The 20,009-nt window shown below is 43.6% G+C and overlaps 1 protein-coding gene across 4 annotated transcripts in view; it reads right to left on the bottom strand.

The window, feature by feature from the left end:
- The window catches only part of LOC124171687 (DNA-directed RNA polymerase, mitochondrial-like), a 343,150-nt gene that overhangs the window by 40,937 nt on the left and 282,204 nt on the right, over positions 1 to 20,009 (bottom strand). For all 4 annotated transcript variants that reach the window (XM_046550928.1, XM_046550930.1, XM_046550929.1 and 1 more), the window contains one exon: positions 19,212 to 19,402. In XM_046550928.1, the coding sequence (XP_046406884.1) occupies positions 19,212 to 19,402 (191 nt within the window). The remainder of the gene's footprint in view (positions 1 to 19,211; positions 19,403 to 20,009) is intronic.

The raw sequence follows: 20,009 nt of genomic DNA, 5'->3' as shown, positions 1-20,009 counted from the left end.
ACGCCATATGCGCCTCGGTGTGCATTTGTGGTGCTGCTGCTAGTGATTCTCTCAGGAGACGTAAACCTTAACCCTGGCCCTCCCGGTGTTTCACAAGTGCATTTGTGCAATCAAAATGTAAGAAGTGTAAAAACAAACTTTTCACTGTTGATTCCCATTCACAAGAGTTCTCTCAGTTGGACATTATTGCGCTTTCTGAGATCTGGCTTAATCCTGCCGTTAGTGACTGTGAGTTATCCTTTTCCAACTCCCATTCAGTGTACTGTCGGGATCGACCGTCCAGAGGTGGTGGTGTGCTACTTGCCATCAATTCACAGTTCCCCTCAAAACGCCGCACAGACCTCGAGACAGAGAGCCAAATAGTGTGGTGTGAAGTTCATCTACCCACTAACAAATGTGGAAAATTAGAGAAAGTTTTTGTTGGGTGTTTTTATCATCCCCACACGAGTGATATTAGTGTGCTTGAAAACTGTCTCGACTGTGTATTAAGGGCTATTGATCTCGGCCCAATTATCTTGGTGGGCGATTTTAATTTGTCTGTTTGCTGGGAGTTCCCAATGTCCAGCCATTCTCTCAACGCAGACGATAACTTTTTCTTGGAACATTATATCCATGCTCTTCGCCTACCGCAACATAACCTCCACAACACCCGTGACCTGGCAACGTTGGACCAACTCCTTTCTACCATTACCCCCAAGGCTATCACCCCCAGGCGAAATATTTTCAACTAGGACCACGAGTCCCTGGATGCGACTTTCCTTTTTAAAGGTTCTCGGAAGCTCCGCAGAGTGCAACCCACGATCCCCCGCCCAGTCTGGGCAAAGGCTTGCTGGGAGGACATTAACCACTGTCTCGACTTAATACACTGGGGTGTTGTTTCCTCTTTGTCCCCTGAAGAAGCAGTGGACTTCCTCTACACTGTCCTTGAGAGCGTCACAAACGACTTTGTCCTGATCGCCAGCCCCAAGACGAAAAAATTCCCGTTCTGGTTTAAAACTGAAACAATCCACATTTCAAAAAACATGAACCGTGCCTGGTATCTTTTTAAGTCCTTTCCCAATGCCCACACTCGCAGTTCCTTTTCCAACCCACGTCATTATTCAAAAGCCCTGATCCGTCAAGATTATGAAGAATATGCCCAAACCCACAGCTCATCCGTTACATCGAATCCAAAGAAATTCTGGTCCTTTGTCAATCATCGTCGTAACCAGCCTCACATTCCGAATACCATTTCATACAATGAACTCAGCGCTGTTGATTCAGAGAGATCTAATCTATTTCTTAGATTCGTTTCTGAATGCCTTAACACTAGAATGCCGAAGGGTGTCATATTGACACCCTGTGCGGACATTTTTTTCAAAGCTGACTTTTAAAGAGTGTTGTAGAATAAAATATTTCGTGAATTTTAATCATTTTCAGGGCTTAATAAGATGACAGTGTTAGGGATACCCCTCTCTCTTTTTTCCGTCTTAAAAATTCAAATTTACCTTGAATGCCGGAGGGTGTCATTTTGACACCCAGTATATTTTATCACTTCTTCGTTCGGTTTCGGTGTTTCCTGGGATGCAGTTTTGATTATTACTATCCAAATTAGTATTTTAGAATAGAACATTACCTTCATGATTGTTTATTTTTTACATCATTTAAATAAATATCAGCTGTTTATTATTTTTTAGAAAATTTTTAGCTTGTGAGGCAAGTATATTCCGCTCTATTTGTGAATGATTTTCCTTGAAACCAGCCAAATTTTACTGCGACAACACTTATTTACCGTGAAACACAAGTGTAGTGACGCGTGCAACAATGCAGTTGGCTTCTGCTGAGCCTCAGTGTTCGGCTGCCTGGAGCGGAGTTTGGCAGACTAACTCGCTAGCCTGTCATGACCAGTCGAGATGTGCTTCTCGACTTACATCGGTAGTTTGGTCCTGGTAATGGCTCTGCATAGACGTGTTATGGCAGAGCAAATCATTGCATTAGTAAATGATATTTTGTTCTTTGATGCCACGAACTGCGTGAATGGACATCTGGCTTTGTTTGGTTTTCATTGTATGTAGTACTTCAGTTACGAAAGATAAACATCTTAGAATGTACACACGATTGAGTTATTGTATCTACTACTATGTGCGGTATTAGAGTTGTGTTCCTTATTGTGTTTGTAGACGAACCTGAATCAGAACTGGCAATCGAACAGAAGAAATTTATACGTAGTCGTGAGGTTGTGCGCGGATGTGGAAGGGGCGCTGGCCAGGCTTCAAAGTGACGACGCCTTCTCGTTCAAGACCCTAACTGAGAAGGAGATGGCCATGCTGTGGAACCATACCCTGGGCTACACATAACCTTTGAAGAACAGTTGTTTCCAAACAAAGCTAGATGCCCATTCACACAGTTCATGGCATCAAAGACAGGAATATCATTTGCCATTGCAATAATTTGCTCTAGCGTAACACGTCTTTGCAGTGCCTTTATCAAGACTGATAAATATGGGCAAAAATACCGGCTTGTAGTGGATAAGGATAGTAATTATTTGATAAACGGATTTCATTACCTAGGCAATGACGACTCTCATCAACCTGGCGATCGCTTTACAGATCATGCTGTATTGAAACTTATGCGGCCCTACTTGACTAAGGGCAGAAATATCACTACTGGCCAATTTCACATCACTTTGCTTGGTTTTACTCGAAAGAAAGGCCTTTTGGGTGCCATAAATAAGAAAAGAAGGACATCACTGCTGAAATAATAGCGTCTCGGGAAGAGTTGTTTTCAAATAAATTGTACGAAAATGGTTATGTAACACTTGCCGTTCATCAGTGTTCTTGTGTTCTTGGTCTAAGCTCTCTTCGCCCTCATGGGCATTTGTGACAACTCTAAGAAATCGCCCGAAACTGAACGATAACGGGCTAGAAACTGTCAAGCAAAGATAAAATGCAATATAAACAGAATTGTTGGTTTTTGTTAACTGTGTAAAAAGTCAGTATGTACGGCCAAAACAGTGAGAAAGTGCCAGAAATGTAAAGAATCTGCAATTTATATAAAGCTTTTTGGAACTGTGGAAAAAAGTATTTGATTTCCTTTTGTGTTTTTACGAAGTTTTTTTTTTGTTTTTACAAAGGTTTTGTGTTTTCTTTTACACAATTTTGTAGTGAAATAGTCGTAATTGGTTTATTGTTTTCAAATTTTCATCTTAAAAGCAAATTTCCACATTCGAAGAAGAAAACCAGATGCAAAAATAGATGCCGCAAGCCAAGAGAACAAATTTTATGGCATGAAATTGTTTCACTTCGGTGGAAATCTCTAAAAAAAAAAAATTATTTTTTGAAAATATTAAGGAACCAAAAACAAATATTACAATGAGGATGATGCTTTAACACTAGCGACTAAGAAAAAAATTATCTGCAACAAAACACGGCTATAAGAACATGGGTGTCAAAATGACACCCTCCTGGCATTCTTGGGGTATGCCAATTTCCCGGCATTCTAGTGTTAAACCCCCATCTAGTTCCCCCTCACCCACGATCATACACGTATTCCAAACACCAATCACTGCCTATCCCAAATTCAAACCGACTCTCGGGAAGTCTACTCTTATCTTTGAAAGATTTCCCCCCATCGTTCCCCTGGTCCCGACGGCCTCAGCCCCATTCTCATACCAAACTGTGCGTCCTCCCTCGCACTACCTTTATCCATCGTATTTAACTGTTGTTTCTCTCTCGGTGTTTTTCCACCGCAATTTAAATTTGCTAATGTCACTCCAATTCACAAATCAGGGTCAAAAAGTAATGTCTCCAATTACCGTCCCATTTCTCTACTTCCAATTCTCTCATCAGTTTGCGAGAGAATTATTCTAAACAGACTGTATTATTTCACGTTCCCTTTTCACTCCTCCCGCCAACACGGCTTTCTCCCTGGGCGACCATGCTTAACTAATTTATCAGTTTTCCAACACCATGCTGTTGCCTCAATATCTCCGTCATTAAATTATTTTTGAGTAATATCTACTGGTGTTGGATGCATATCATGATGAGATTGTCGCTCCGAAAATAAGGAAGTGATGAATAGATGTCAGGTATGTGATGCGAGGTAAGATCGTGGGTGCAAATTGATGAATTGTGTTAATATAAAACAATGTTGTCTAATTGTAGTATGTGATGGTTTACGACACTTTAGATATCGGAAGTATAAAGTTTAACATGCTATATTGTTCACTCATTAATTATAGCTTGATATATGCCGCAGCTTTTTTAGTACATATATACATGATTAGTTTATTATGTTGTGTCATTATTTTTATCATTTCATCTTAACCATCCCAGGCATACATGTTCGGAAATTAAGTCAACGATTCTCTTTTGAAAAAACAAAGCATGACAATGGAGCAATCTCTTACCTCATCTGGTCTATAATCTTCACATGTTATCATTATGAAAGACAATAGAATAAAATAATAAGAAAAAATTGCTGTAGGAGTTTTCTGATACTAGGACCTTTGTAATGCTAGTATGAGTTGATTAGAGTTAGGCCTGGAGATAATTATGTACACCTAAAAGTGCAGCTCATCATGTAGCTAGTTGCTGGACTGTTATTAAGATGAATAAATCAGATTATTGCAATTATGTATTGTGATAGACTTCTCACTAAACAATAATAAGGTACCAAATGTAGCTGGTAGGTCAGTTGGCAGTGCTCTAAGGCGCAATTGTCCTGATGTAGGTGATTGAAATTCTTACCAACCTTTAATGTAATTGAAAATTATTCATGGCAATATAACATCCTTCAGATCTATTTTTCATCATAATTCAATGGTGGCAGTAGTGGTGGTGGGAACAATTCAATGGTAGCAGTGGTTACCAAATGACACTCTTGATATTTATCGTGAAATTAAATTTTAAAATTTCTAAATAAATTGCTCCGATATATCTTAAATTGCAGTCTTGATTGTGTCTCATAAAATTTTTCTTCCATGACATAGCAAATTGCCTAACAAGCTATGGTCAGAATGAGCTTAACTGACATTATATTTTCACATTGAGGTTTATTTTATAATAATAATATTTATTAACTTCATTGGGATAATACATCCATGAGTTTTGTCAAGATAATACAGCATAAAATGCTAACATATAATAAAATACGATACAAATGAGCTATACAAACACCCACCTATCAGTGGGATTGAGGTCAAAGGTTAATACACAACACCAGTTAAAAACTCATTTAGATTGTAGTAGCTCTTTTCAATTAACATATTTTTCAGTTTGGCTTTGAAATGGATCGATGAGGAAATGGAACGGATGGTGATAGGAATCTTATTGTACATGGTGGCAATGGAGTGGTATGGACCTTTTAAACAGACTCTGTAGGAGTATTGGAGGGTGTGTATGTTGTTTTTGGAGCGTGTGTTGTGATTGTGTAGGTTGGCGTTAACAGGGAAAAGATGAAGATTATTTCGAACAAACATGGCACAGGTAAGGATATAGATTGAGGGGAGAGTTAAGATACTGGAACTTACAAAAAGTGGTCTGCCTGGTGTGCGAATGGGGACTCTATAGATAGCTTTAACAGCTTTCTTCTAGAGAGAAAAGGTTCTTGACAACAGAGAGGAATTTCCCCAAAACAAAATGCCGTAGGATAAATGAGAGTGTACTTTGGCATAGTACAGAGCTTTGAGTGTGTTTTTGGACCCTACGGGTGCAAGCTTTCTTATCATAAAAAGACCCACAGAAAGTTTTTTATTCAGTTCAGAAACATGTGATGACCAGTCAAGTGTATCTGAGAGGTGAATGCCAAGGCATTTTATTGTTGTTGAAAAGGTAAGCAGACGATTGAAGGGTAAATCTTCAGCTTGGTGAGGGTTCTTAATATGGAAGCAGATGTAACAAGTTTTGGCTTCATTTAGTGCAATATTGTTCAGGTGACACCATTCCAACATCTCCTGAGTTGTAGTTTTAGCAAATTCTGTTAGATCTGAAGTATTGCTAGCAGTCAACAGATTAGTTGTATCATCTGCATACATAACTGTGTGACTCCGGGTAAACTGCTGAGGAAGATCATTAATAAATCATTTATGTAGCTGACGGTCATTTAACCTGCCTCAAGTTTCAATATACATCTATACAATTAGGTAAGAGGAAGCTATGGAGCTCTTAGATGAAGCTCCTGAGATTTAAAATTTTTTGTAGATACATAATAATTGGTGATCTACTTAGAGCGAGCAAATCAAGCATTGCAGGATAATTTAAAGATCCCATTTTGTATAGCAATACTGTACCAAGAATTTATACAATTTCCTAGTGGCAGAGAGGAATTTGTGAGAATGAAAGAAGAATTATTTGGGATTGCTGGATTCCCAGGCATCATTGGGGCAATAGACTGCACTCACATCCCAATAACTTAACGTGGAGGAGAAAATGTGGGATTATTTGGAAATAAGAAGTCCTAATTTTCTATCAATGCCCAGGCAGTTTGCTCCCCTACCCTATAATTGACTAAATTGGTGGCCTGGGTCTGTTCACGATAGCACTATTTTCAAAGTTTTTCATTTGAGGGCTAAAGTTTTAAGTGCAGAGATACCAGATGATTATTTATAAGTAGAGATCTGTGAATTTTGAGAGACGCATTATCGCGAAATAACGCGAAATAACACGAAATAACGCGAAATCGGTGAATAAAACCAAAATTTCACGTTTTTAGGTGGATTAGCGAAAAAATAACATCTAATGAGTCATCATCTACTAAAGACTAAGCCTTCACTGTTCAACCCTGCCAACGTTCATTTGCTCTATTTCATTACGATTCCAAGGTCAATTGGCTCGTTTAGTCTCGCGCATAACGCATCCGCATCCGCATAATATCGCGCACTGTAGTGATTTCTCCGCCAAAATTTGCCGTTAAATTTATCACAGCCTCTCTCTTCGATTCCCATGTATCAATCCTGAAATATTAAGAATGAGGCGCTTTCTCACCTGAAGAATTAGATATTATTAAAAATGTGCGGAAAGAAATTTAACGCGGCTGCGAAAGAGCGGAAATACAAGCTCACGCTGAGCCAAGCAGTAATTCCGGTGACTCACCGCGACGCATTAGACAGCGTTATTGGATAACTTGTCGCAGGAAAACCTTGAATGTGGGTCTAATGTAACAATTTCGTTGACTTAAACACGGTCGCTAGCTAGGACCGGGCCGCCGTTCACGGCACGGCCTACAGCGTGGCAGAGAATCGTCTCGTCTGAAAGCGGCCTGAATTTCATGGCGTCGTGACGTGAACGGCGGCCGGAGAAAAGTCGTTTCGTCAAAAAGCGGCATCAATGTAGCATTGCCTGTATTCCACGCCGTAGACGGCGCACTGCCGGGCCGGATTGAAATGGGCGCCATGGTGACCACGGCGGTTGTCAATTGCGCGATTCAATTCCTTTAAAGACATCCATAGGCACGTATGGTTATTTGAAAGCACAAAGCGCTAGCAGTTGAGAGAAGGGAAAGAAGGAACAGAAAATATAGGAGGAGAGGGGGGTTCCCCTTATTAGCGGATGGATCGTCGGATAATCGGCTCTCCACTGAGCTACAATGCAAAAAAAATCATTTCGACATTGGCCAAATCTAATATCTAATTCTTCAGGTGAGAAATTGTCTCAAACTAGATTTTTCTGGTTCGATAAATGGGAAATAATTTTTCAAGTTCCTTTGAATCCGATTATGTTTTGTTAAGTGTGCTTCTTTCACTGCCTTTCCTGACCGCTTGGCTACAGCTGTAATCAAAACTAAATCATTTTGTTGTATCTAGCTGCTGTCCTACCTTCCCTCAACACCTGGGTGAGGGTTATCGAAAGGGAACCTGCGACATTAAACATTTCGGCCAATTTGTAAGGTATACAGTACTATGGTTATACCGTAGCTACCCAGCACTCAGTTTGAAAACACCATCGTGATAGGTTGTGTTTTGTGATTGGACTGTTTTTTTATCGTAGTTTCAGCTTTAAATATCGCACATATGAGGTAGTGGGAATTTGCTGTTTGCCGATCGTATTCACCAAGACTGCATATTTGAACCAATCATATACCTTGAACCAATATAAGTTAAACCATTTCTTTCATTTAGTTTTATCAGAAATTTTGTACAATCCAAATTGTGTCAAATGTTAAGTAAAATGCTTAATAAAAGTACATATAAGTATTCATGAAACGTGTGCCATAAAATAATAAAATGCCTAAAAACGTGGTAAAATTGTAGCATTATAATAACACCGCCAAGATTTCCTATAACACCGAAATCACATGGTTTTAAAATGAATTTTAGCAAAAAAATAAAACCACTTTCAAGGACCTCTATTTATAAGGTGATGGCGGTTATCCCTTCAGGCCATACCTCCTAACTTCCTTGTTACACCCTTTAAGCAGAAGAGAGAGGAAGAAAAACCTTGCTCATGAGCAAAGCCAACCCATTTGAACATTGTGTAGCAGAGCGCGGTCGGCTGCTCAGGACATGGACTCTTGGGGGAAACCCAGGAGGTGGGGGCGAGGAGCCCTCAACGGGAGAAGGGCTTTTGGGCCCGTTGTAAAAGAGAGAGAATAAAGAGTTGTGTTTTGAACCTCGAAGTGAGCGAACGTTATTTTGAATATCCTTCTCCAGCGAACCGGCGCTACATTGGCGCAGTCGGCAGGATTGTGTTCTCGATCCTGAGATTTTGCGTGCGGTTCGGCGGCGGCAGCCATGGCGGGTATGGTGATGCCGGAGAAGTTTAGTGGTGCGGAGTAGTGGGAAGACTGGGTCTTCCAATGTGAGACAGTGGCGGAAATAAATAAATGGCCTGAGGAGCAGAAGACGCTCTATCTGAGACTCGGCCTCACAGGAAACGCTCTCTCGACGTTTCGTGATCTGCCGGAGGAAAACCGAGGGAGCTATGCAAAGGCGCAGGAGGCATTGGGGCGGCGCTTCAACCCAAGAGAAGCGAGCGAGAAGGAAAAGGCGCGATTCGTCCAAAGGGCGTGCAACCCCGGAGAAGACATCGCTGCCTTTGCCACGGACCTCGGGCGCCTTGCTCTGTGCGCATACCCTTCCTGGCCCAAGGATGCGAGAAAGGCCATAGTGCGCGACCGCTTCCTCGATGGGCTCGACGGGAACATTCGGGTGTGGGTGAAACAGGCGAGACCTGCTAGCCTCGAAGAAGCAATCGGCGTTGCAATCGAGATGGAGGCAATCCATTTCGCTGAGTCATCCACCAAGGGAGTGAATGCGTTGGTGCCGGCGACGCTCGTCAGGTCACAGGAAATCGGTGTGGAGAGTCGAGGGTGCGGTCGCGAGGACAGAGTGGAGGCCGCGTTGACACAGAACTCAGAGACAATGAGAGAGGTGTTGCAATTTTTACGAGGGATGGTTATGTCGAGTGGTGAAGACCACAGCCCCGCTCCCGCTCCGGAGAGGCGGCACCCTAATTCCAGTGTGAGGCGCAGAGATCGGCCGCGCTGTTGGATGTGCGGCGAAGAGGGCCATCTGAGAGCCGAATGCCCACGGCTTTCCTTCTCGGGAAACGACGGAAGGCCGAGGAGGTGGTAACCTTCTCGGCCGCAGACGAAAAAGGAACCCGAGACACTACTTCACCGCTCGAGGGCGTCGGAGGACGCGGAGTAAAGAAAATTTGGACAATTTTGTCCGAGTCAGTGCCCCTAGTGCACGGCTCCGTTTCGGGGATCCCCGTCGAGATACTAATTGACACGGGAGCGGCAGTGTCATTGATATCGGAAGAAATATGGAGCCGCACCGAAAATTCGGGGAAAATCATAACAGACAATTTGACACTAATAACGGCGAATGGGGAGCCATTACGGGTGCTGGGGAAGGGTGAAGTGACACTTCCGATCGGAGGGGAAGAGTTTCTCATGATGTGCTCATTGCCCCGCGCCTATCGAAGGGATGCCTCCTGGGTGCCGATTTTCTGCGAGCACATCAGTGTGACGTGGCTTTTTCCCGGAATTGCATTCTTCTCTGCGGAAAAGCTGTGCCTTTTCTTACAAGTGAGGGAAAGTGCGAGTGGGGCTGCGCAGTGACGTTGAAGGAGAACGTTGTTCATCCTCCTCACCACGAAGTGGTAGTGGAGTGTTTGGTGAGCTCGGAGCCGGCGCAACAGCTTTCTCAACAATAGATATGGCGTCAGGATACTGGCAGTGCGAGGTCGCGGAAGTTGATGGAGAAAAGACAGCCTTTACCACTGGTGACGGTCTATATCAATTTAAAGTGCTGCCCTTCGGATTGTGCAACGGACCCAGTACATTCCAAAGACTAATGGACCTAGTGCTCGCGGGTGCACAGTGGAGGTCTTGTTTGGTGTACTTGGATGACGTCATAATTTTTGGAAGGGATTTTAGGGAGCACGTAGAAAGGCTAACAGATATGTTGATACGCCTAAGGAAGGCGGGACTGAAAATTAAGCCTGAAAAGTGCCAAATCATGAAACCATCTGTGAAATTTTTAGGCCATATAGTCTCCAAAAATGGTGTTGCGACGGATCCTGATAAAATTGCCGAGATCACACAATGGCGATCTCCAGCATCCCTTGAGGAGCTTAGGGCGTTCCTAGGAACTGTGTCTTACTACAGGCGGTTCATTAGACTTTTCACAGATAGCCTGCCCCCTTCACAGGTTGACCGAAAAGCATGCCTTATTTAAATGGAGTGCAGAATGTGAAGACGCCTTTCAGACTCTTAAGCGAAAGCTAACGTGTTCACCGATTTTGGCCTTCCCGCGGATGGACTGCGAATTTACGCTCAACTGTGACGCTAGCGGGATGGGTATCGGGGCCGTACTCAGCCAGAGACAGGAAGGCGAGGAAAGGGTTGTGGCCTATTATAGTCGGATGCTCTCACGTGCCGAAAAACAATATTGTGTGACGAGGCGTGAACTTTTGGCGGTAGTCAATTCTACCCGCCATTTTCGCCAATATTTATTGGGAAAACGGTTTGTGGGGCGCACCGATCATAATTCCCTACAGTGGTTAAGATCGTTTCGAGAACCGGAAGGACAAGTTGCTCGCTGGCTTGAGCAATTGTCGGAGTATGACTTTTTAGTGGTGCATCGGCCTGGGAACAAACATGGAAATGCCGACGGTTTATCCCGGTCTGTTTGTAAACAGTGCGCTTGGGGAGAGGGGGAGCTGATTTCAGCGGAAATCGACGCCGTCTTAGAGGCCCCCAGTGAAAGCGTGAGGGACAGGCAAAGCAAAGACCCCGTGCTGAGAAGGGTAATGGAAGCACTCGAAGCAGGAATTCGGCCGTCCGATGGAGAGAGGAGGGGTGACTGCCCGAAGGCGAAGGCTTTGTGGACACAATGGGATAGGCTAGTGTTTAAGGATGGGGCTCTCTTTTGAAGGTGGGAAGAAGAAGGAAGAGACGCCGACCATCTACAGATAATTGTGCCTGCTGAGGCGAGGGACGAAATTCTTCGGTCTTTGCACGATTCGCCCTTCGGAGGCCATTTAGGGTATGAGAAAACTCTAGGTAAAGTGAGAGAGCGCTACTATTGGCCCGGATACACAAAAGACGTGGAAATTTGGTGCCGCACGTGTGAAGATTGTTCGCGTCGGAAATCCCCGCCTCACCCGCTACGAGCACCTCTGGGTCATTGCCCGACGGGAGGACCGATGGAAAGAATTTCCATGGACATTTTAGGACCACTTCCTCAAACAAAGACAGGAAATAAATATATATTGGTGGTCGCTGACGAGTTCACCAAGTGGATCGAAGCGTATGCCATGCATAACCAAGAGGCGGAAACAGTGGCGCATCATGTTAAGGGCTTCGTGTGCAGGTGGGGAGTGCCTCGGGAAATCCACACTGATCAAGGACGCCAATTCGAATCCCGCCTCTTCCAAGAGATGTGTAAAGTGATTGGGGCGGTAAAAACAAGAACATCACCCTACCACCCGCAGTCGGACGGCCAAGTCGAGCGGTTCAATAGAACATTATTAGCTATGTTGAGCCAGTGGACGGATATGGAATCCGAATGGGATGAGCATTTGGATTCCGTCATGCTAGCCTATCGGTCGGCCAAACACGGCAGCACAGGATTTACACCTTATTTTCTTATGTTTGGGAGAGAAGTGCGCCTCCCCATTGAGTTAGAGTGGGGGATCCCTGATGTGCAGAGGGGGGTGGCGCAGCAGAAAGAAGGCGAATTTGTGAGACGGTTGCGAGAGAGCCTCAAGAAAGCCCATGCTCTCACACGGCAGAGGCTTGGGTCAGCCCACCTCCGGCAAAAAGAACAATACGACCGCCGGTGTCACGGTGCACCCTTTGAAGAAGGGGAAAGGGTATGGCTCCACGATCCCGCTACGGCAAGAGGGAAGTGTCGTAATTTCCATCGCCCCTGGACGGGCCCCTTCCAAATCATACGGAAATTGTCCGAGGTCACGTACCGGGTGAAGAAGGTGGATAATCCTCGCCGCCGCCTAGTGGTACACTTCAACCGACTCAAAAGGTAGGAGGAAAGACCGGGAGGAGACACGGAAAAGGAATGTCAGAATACGGACGGAGTGGAAGAAACAAAAGCTGGGCCAAGAGAGACCGAGGCAGCGAGGGAAAAACCTGTCATCCGCGGAGGGGGTGGATGGAAGTTTTTCTCCATTCCACCAACACATGAGGGCCAAGCGACTCCAGCAGCGAGAGAGGAGCCACCAGCTGAAGCGGTTATTGAGCCGACCATGCGATATCCCAGACGGGTGACAAGAGAGCCACAAAGGTTTCAAGCCGGGCTCTGAGGAAGGAGTAATTCCGGGGGGGGGGGGTGGTCTCTTTTCTTTTCCTTTCGTTTCAGAGGTAAGGAGATAAAGGCGCCAACTTTCCCAGGTCCGAGGACAGCGAAGGTTCCCGCTATGCCGACCGTCGCGAGGGCGCGACGCCTTTGAAAGGAGGGGGCAGTGTATCAGAGCGCGGTCGGCTGCTCAGGACATGGACTCTTGGGGAAAACCCAGGAGGTGGGGGCGTGAAGCCCTCAACGGGAAAAGGGCTTTTGGGCCCGTTGTAAAAGAGAGAGAATAAAGAGTTGTGTTTTGAACCTCGAAGTGAGCGAACGTTATTTTGAATATCCTTCTCCAGCGAACCGGCGCTACAATTGTTTTGGGCAAGGGCGTAGCTAGGATCAAAACTATGGGGGGGGGGGAGCAAGCCATGCTTGTTCAAGTTGTAGGTAAGATTTAAGCATGGAAAAGGTGAGTGAAATGAACATTTTAAGAAAACTGTAACAACTCTTTATTAATTTTCAAAATTATTTGCTTAAAAAAATATTATTTTCCTTAAAGACATCTGTGATTTTTGTTTCTAGGGGGGGCAGCTGCCCCCCTGCCCCTCACTGGGTACGTCCATGGTTAGGGGTGCTGAAATGGAGGTTTCCTTGCCTCTCCATTGGACTATGAATGAAAATAAATACATCTTTGCTCATCATTGTGACTACTGGGGTTTTACACAAATTTTCAATTATATTTAAAGAGAAGGTACTCATTCAAGATGCCAATGTGAATCTTCATCAACCCATGGGAGAGGGAAATGATATAGCCACAGGAGCAGCTGTTTGACTAGCCTTAATTAATGGCATACTTTTATGAGTTTTCTTAATCTTTTCCCTATGGAGGCCGTGTTTTCATGGCTTAAATTTTATGACGCAAAAGGCCGACGGCCGTGTTGTCATGGCTTTGCGGTCAAGCATGCCAAATGGGTCCCAAGCGACATAAGGGTCCCTAGGCACGAGAGGTCCGACCCTTTCCTATTATCCGTGTGGGGATTATATCGGCCCATTCCAGCACTTAGTGTCCCACTCAAGGAAGGTGCTCATGGTCACTTATTTGTTTATAAGTTAGAATAACTAAAAACCTACATGTTGCATTTATTGAAAATCAATGCCAAGAATTACATTCTGCATGTTTTGCTGATCGGTTCCAAATTTTAAACGGAACTCTAACGTTCATATTAACAGAGTTCATCATCACCTAGAACAAATTTTGGAGATGCTAAGGTTAGATGTTTAATTGTTATTTTTAAACCTTACTAGCAAATTTATAGAAGCAATATTGTAATGATTTACATCTAAAGATATACGTTACACTGTTAGCCACATTTTAAGTGTACACTTACGATGAAATTCAATAAAATATCTAATTTAACTCCTATGAAAAAAAGTCCTCGTAATGTAACGAAATATGAATCTCTCAGTTGATCTCTGCATTTCTTCCGGGTTTCCTACCTAGGAAGTGTCCATCTTCTCTATTGAAATTCAATGGTGTTTTTTGAATTCCTATTGCTTCCCTGATTTGTCTTGGGATGTATTGACACTCCTTAACTAAAAGTTTCTTTTCCTCAAATTTGATGTCGTGGCCAGGTTCCAACCATGCATGTTCGGCGATGGCAGAGAGCTGAAATTGTTTGTTCTTGGTCATCCTTTGATGTTCTTTGGTCCTCACATGCATGGAGCGGCAAGTTTCCCCTATGTAGGATTTCCCGCAGGAGCAAGGCACCTTGTATACCCCCTCGTACAGTTCCTGAGGAATGATGTCCTTGGGCCCGGGGAGGAAGTCTCTTATCTTGGTCACACAGTTGTATCTGGTGACCACGTCATGCTTTTTTAATATTCTGGCGATCCTTTCTGATGTTCTAGCAATGAAAGGGATGATGACGTACAGCTTCCTTGACGATTCTACCTCTCCATCGTCATCACTTTGGTTTTCTATGGTGGCCTTGCGTCGCTTTTCCTCTTCCTTTGTGGTCCTTTTTATGGACCAATTCTCTCCGATATCCATTTTTCTGGAGTGCCGTAGTGAGGTGCTTTATCTCCGTGGAGAGGGAGTTATCATCGGAGAAATTATACGCTCTGTTGACCAATGTTGCCACTAGTGAGGTCTTCTGACTGGGATGATGGTGAGATACTGCATTTAGATATCGGTCGATGTGCGTAAGCTTTCTGTAGACAGCATGGCCGAGTCCCCCATTGCCTTTTTTGGTCAAGAGGACATCCAGAAAATTTAATGACTGCTCCTTCTCCATGTCCATAGTAAATTGGATTCCATGATGTTGTGAGTTCAGGTGTCAAAGGAACACTTGTAATTCCTGTACACCATGGGGCCAGATGACGAACGTGTCGTCCACATATCTTAGCCACAACTTCGGCTTCTTTTCGCAGGATTCGCCCTCCATCTGTTCGTAGTAGCAACCATTCCATAGAAAAAACGAGTTCCTTAGGCAGTACTTAACGAGTTCCGGGAAGCCCTTTGGAATACCATCAGATGTGAGCGATCTTACAACTTCAACTGCATCTGGAATCGGAATGTTGGTGAAAAGTGACATCACGTCGAAGCTCACTTAAGTGTCGCTTTTTTCGATGGAGACATTTTTTATGATGTCTATGAAGTGAGCAGAGTTCTTCACATAAGATGAAGTTTTTCCAACATGTGGTTGCAGGGATTGAGCCAGGTATTTCGCAAGATGGTATGTCGGCACGTCGATTTGGCTGACTATAGGTCTGAGCCACACTCCTTGCTTGTGTATCTTGGGGAGTCCGTATAACCTCGGTGGCTTGGAGGCACGCGGCAAAAGTCCTCGTTCTTCTTCAGTTGGAATTGAAGACTTCTCTATGATGGCCTTGTTGCTGCGTTCCGTTTTGGCCGTCGGATCAGTCTTCAGTTTTTTGCAGGTGGTATCCTTGAGGATGTCACATATCTTCTGCTCATACTCTTCCTTTGTAATCAGGACTGTAGCATTGCCTTTGTCCGCCGGTAAAATGAGAATATTCTTATTTTCACATAGCCTCTTTAAGGCTTTCCTCTTCTCGGCAGTGGTGTTCGGCTTTGGTGGCTTGGCGGTGCGAAGACGCGAGCAACGTCTTCTCTGATCTCGTCTGCATCCGTTTTAGGAAGCCTCCAGATGACCGACTCAATTTCACTGATGAATTTTTCTTGAGGTATCGCTCTAGGTACTAAAGCAAAATTTAATCCCTTGGCTAGTATCGAACTAGTCGCGTTATCCAGGTTAAGGTCCGTGAGGTTGACAACACAACAGTCCTTTTCAGGGCCATCAGTAATCTGTTCCGGGTGTTGATTGTTGTTCAGCTTCTCAAATTTCTTTATCTGAGTTTCCCGTGTTGCCATGAGCGTGGCTGGGGACGAGTCAAAGGTAATTTTGTCAATGGTGTTCCAAACATCAGCCGACAGAGTGGCGCCCAACCTCAAGTGAGTGCTGTATAGTTCCACGGAACATTGATGTAGGTTCCGCCGTGCGTGATGGATCCGCTCTCTCAGAAGGGCTTAGCTGGCTCGGCGAAAAATCTTCTTGGCGGCGTGCTTCTTCAGATGGTGTTTTATGCACACACAGTTGGGTATGGTGCTTGTGTCTTGACAGCGTAGAAGGAAGGCTAAGGATGACAGCTGCATTTCCTTCTTCTTCCGAAGCTTCTCAAACTTCCTTATCTCCCTGTGAATCTCCTCCCCGTAGAGGCGAATGATGTTAGAACGTAGGTTTCCGCGGCGATGGTTTGATCTCTCCATTTCTTCCGGGTTTCCTTCTGCGTCAGCTTGTTTGTAGACAACAGTTTCGCTGGCTATCCTGCCAGCGTCTTCAGGTCGAAGGTGTCGGCTGTCAGTTTCTGCCTCGCTTATATACCGTAGGCTGGATGGGAGCTGCACTGTGATTGGCTGTTTCTCTCTCAGTTATTTGTTGTGCGCCAAAATTACAGTGACTATTTTTAATAACCTCTTATCAACCTTTGAATACAAACGTATTATAAATTAATTTTGCTATAAATGCTAATTAATGCATATCCTAAAAATTTGTAAATTTAATGCACAAATAAGGAATGTTTTACGTGGACACATGTTGTGAGAAGCATTCCATACCATTGCAGGAAAGAGAACTGCTCTACCCAGGTAATTACTCTCATATCATGGTTCTCTGGTCAGGTTACATTAAGGTGGTCTGCCCTGTGCACCTCACAGGCTTTCTTCGGGACACATTAGCACATTAATGTTTTCTTGGAAAAACTTATTACCCTCCAACTGGCACACCCAAGAGTAGATTGGTGCAAGTATCCTCCTATCCCAAGTGTTTTGTATTTTTTCTTATTTTGTATGTATTATGAATTTATATTTATCTAAGTAAAATTGCTTAATAAATAAAATTTAGCCATTTCAAACAACAAATTTGTAAGATTCAAGTAGTTATATCAGAATTTTTCTTATATGATTATTCTTCAAAAAAAATTCGAAATGTTTCATTCTCATGTTTTCAGATATCTTGCGGAGAGCAGGCGCGAATGAGGAGAGTGTGGATTTGGGCATTATGGATCTAAAATATGTTAATATCATAAATCGTAAATACCTAGAAGTATGCTGGGAACATTGAAATATTTCACTCCCAGTATTTGTTGATCTATGATATAATGCCCTTTTGCTGAAAACCCTAAAAATAACCGTAGAACTTAGTTTAAAAGTTCTATAGGCATTGCAAAATGAAAGGTATACATTGATGAACTGACATTTGCTGCACTAGTAACAATTTAAGAAAACTGAAATCGCACTAGTAACAGTAAACTGACCGCAAAAGTACGCAGTGATGGGCTGCCTTCAGGAAAAGGGTCGAGGATTATATTTGCCTAGTTGCCGAGGAAAGGGTCCGGCACCCCGCTAGGAAAGATCATTAAGTGGAGGAAGCGACAACCTGGACGATACCTTGCTGAGAAGCAACTCTGTACAGGGCAAAAAAGAAATGCTCAAAGCCTTTGTACAGCCAAAAGCAACTTCCCGTGAAGGAGCCCGGCATGAAAGGGTTATAAATAAATTCTTTGTTCAAGATAGCCATAGCATAGTTCATCATGGTAAATGGTTTCCAAGAGGCATTAAACTCGCTATGGGATCTCCCCTAGTAATGTTTTCGTTGCGAGTGCTATCAAAATTTTGAAATATGGAGCCCTAACAACCAAACAGAAAAAGAAGAGAAATATCTATAGAAAAGAAAAGAAAATGAAAGTTAATGAGGAAGTTGAGTCAAGGAATTTAAGTAAAAGAGCGATAGAATCCAAGTTTGGAATCCCAACGTCGACTTCATCAACAATTGCCACCAACAGCAGAAAAATACGAGAAAAATTCAAGTTGGATGTTTCTCTGAAAATAAAAATTTGCACCGCGCCAAGATTGCAGAGGTTGAGGAGGAGCTCTACACCTTTTGTAAGAGCTACAAGAAAAGCTGTCCATTAGTGGCCCTAGCTTGCATGAAAAGGTAGAATATATAGCCTTACAAAAGAAATTTGACAATTTTAAAAGTGCCGGTGGCTGGTTGACCACCTCTAACCTTGTTGACGTCGAATCTATGTTTCCTAGCATTTCCGACGTGAGTTTAGCATTTCCCATCCACTCCCTCTCTACATTGACGGAGCTTGAGTGTGAAAAAAAACACCGCCAGGCGAAGTGTCTCAGGCAAGGCAGACAAAGGCCATTCACCCACCCCTCTTTCTCTGCACATCTCATTATCCTGACCTCACTTCTTCGCCCACACAATCACCAATGCACTCTAACTTGACTCATCCACTAGGAATGTTCTCCAATGGTGGAGGACTGAGGAGCTCGATTGTCCAAACAGCCACCGCTGGCATTGCGTTTGCATCTCCCTACCGCACATAACCCTAGCATTCGTTGCCCAGCTCTGTTCTCCTGGGATTAGGTGGCTTTGGGGGCACTTTCTTCAATTCTGCCAGCATGGTCACTTGGGCCCTAACCTCAGTTACTATGGCGGCACCAGGTCCACCACCACTCCTCAAATAGCAGTTTGCCACAGACTCCAATGAGTGCACTGCTGTTCCCACGTTAGTTTCGCTTCCCGAACAAACTTTAATGGGTGACGGCCTTGAAACGTTGGCAGAGAAGACAATTAAAAGCCTCACCCAGTTGGTTTCCCCACGAGCAACCTTACACATTGAGATCTCATTGGGATGGACAAAAAGCTTCAAATGGGATTGCCCTTGCGCTTACCCACCTCCCTATCATTCTGTTGAATATTGTTTCACCACCTGTCTGCACATAATTGGCATCTGCTTCTATTTGCAGCACAAGCAAAACAATGACAGTTGCTACATCTTTTGGCAGGTAAACTTTAGCGGTTATCTATCAAGGCTCGATGAATCAACCATTCATTCACATGGATAATGAGTTAAACTTGTTCAAGATGCACATGGAAAATATTGCACTCACTCATGGTTGCCCACCACACCATACGGCATAAACACAAAGCCTGAGGAGAGTGGGTCAGCAGATCCTTGTCGCTTGCCAGGCCCAATGACCCTGTGATACGGCTGCACCACAGGCAGTCCCAAAGGGGTCACCCACTCAACACTGCGACCACACACTTGGGAGATAAGGCGGGCACAGTCCGTGAACCAATCCTAAAAGATAAGTATGTATTTAGAAGTGGTACATTATCAAGACAACAAAGTGACTGGGAAACCACAAAATAACAAAGAGTGACACTGTTCTGCTTATAGGAGAAAGAAGATACCTATTTAAGTACTCAGGAAAAGATTAACTCCAAATGGAGTCATACCTTTATTTTTGATCATTGCATAGCATAACTGATTCAAAACCGCATCATAAAATCGGCAATACCTATTTGGAAATTCAATTCTCCTCTCACTTTAGATGCACTTTTGATTACCACCTTCCCTCCATGAGAGCATTTATGTATTTCTATGAGAAATAAGAGAGAGAACAAATGCATAAAACAATAAACACAAAACAAAGAACTTCCTTCCTTTCATCATTTAAAAAATTTAAAATACCAATGGTTGACACAATGTGGCAAGTCTAAAATCAGCAAAGGGAATCAGTCAAATTGAAATAGCGATGAGGAATGTGTATTTTTTTTATTAAAAGGCCACAGATATCAAATTCTGAATTCAATAAAAAAAACAAAAGTAAATCTGAGCTTCCCTTAATCAAGCAGAGCAAAATTTGATGCATACCAAAAACACTCTCCTCCAACCAATTTCCTGA

The sequence above is a fragment of the Ischnura elegans genome, chromosome X (genome assembly GCF_921293095.1).
Source record: "Ischnura elegans chromosome X, ioIscEleg1.1, whole genome shotgun sequence".
Taxonomy (NCBI): domain Eukaryota; kingdom Metazoa; phylum Arthropoda; class Insecta; order Odonata; family Coenagrionidae; genus Ischnura; species Ischnura elegans.
Note: the sequence above shows the minus strand (reverse complement) of the source record. Positions and strands in the feature narration are given on the sequence as shown.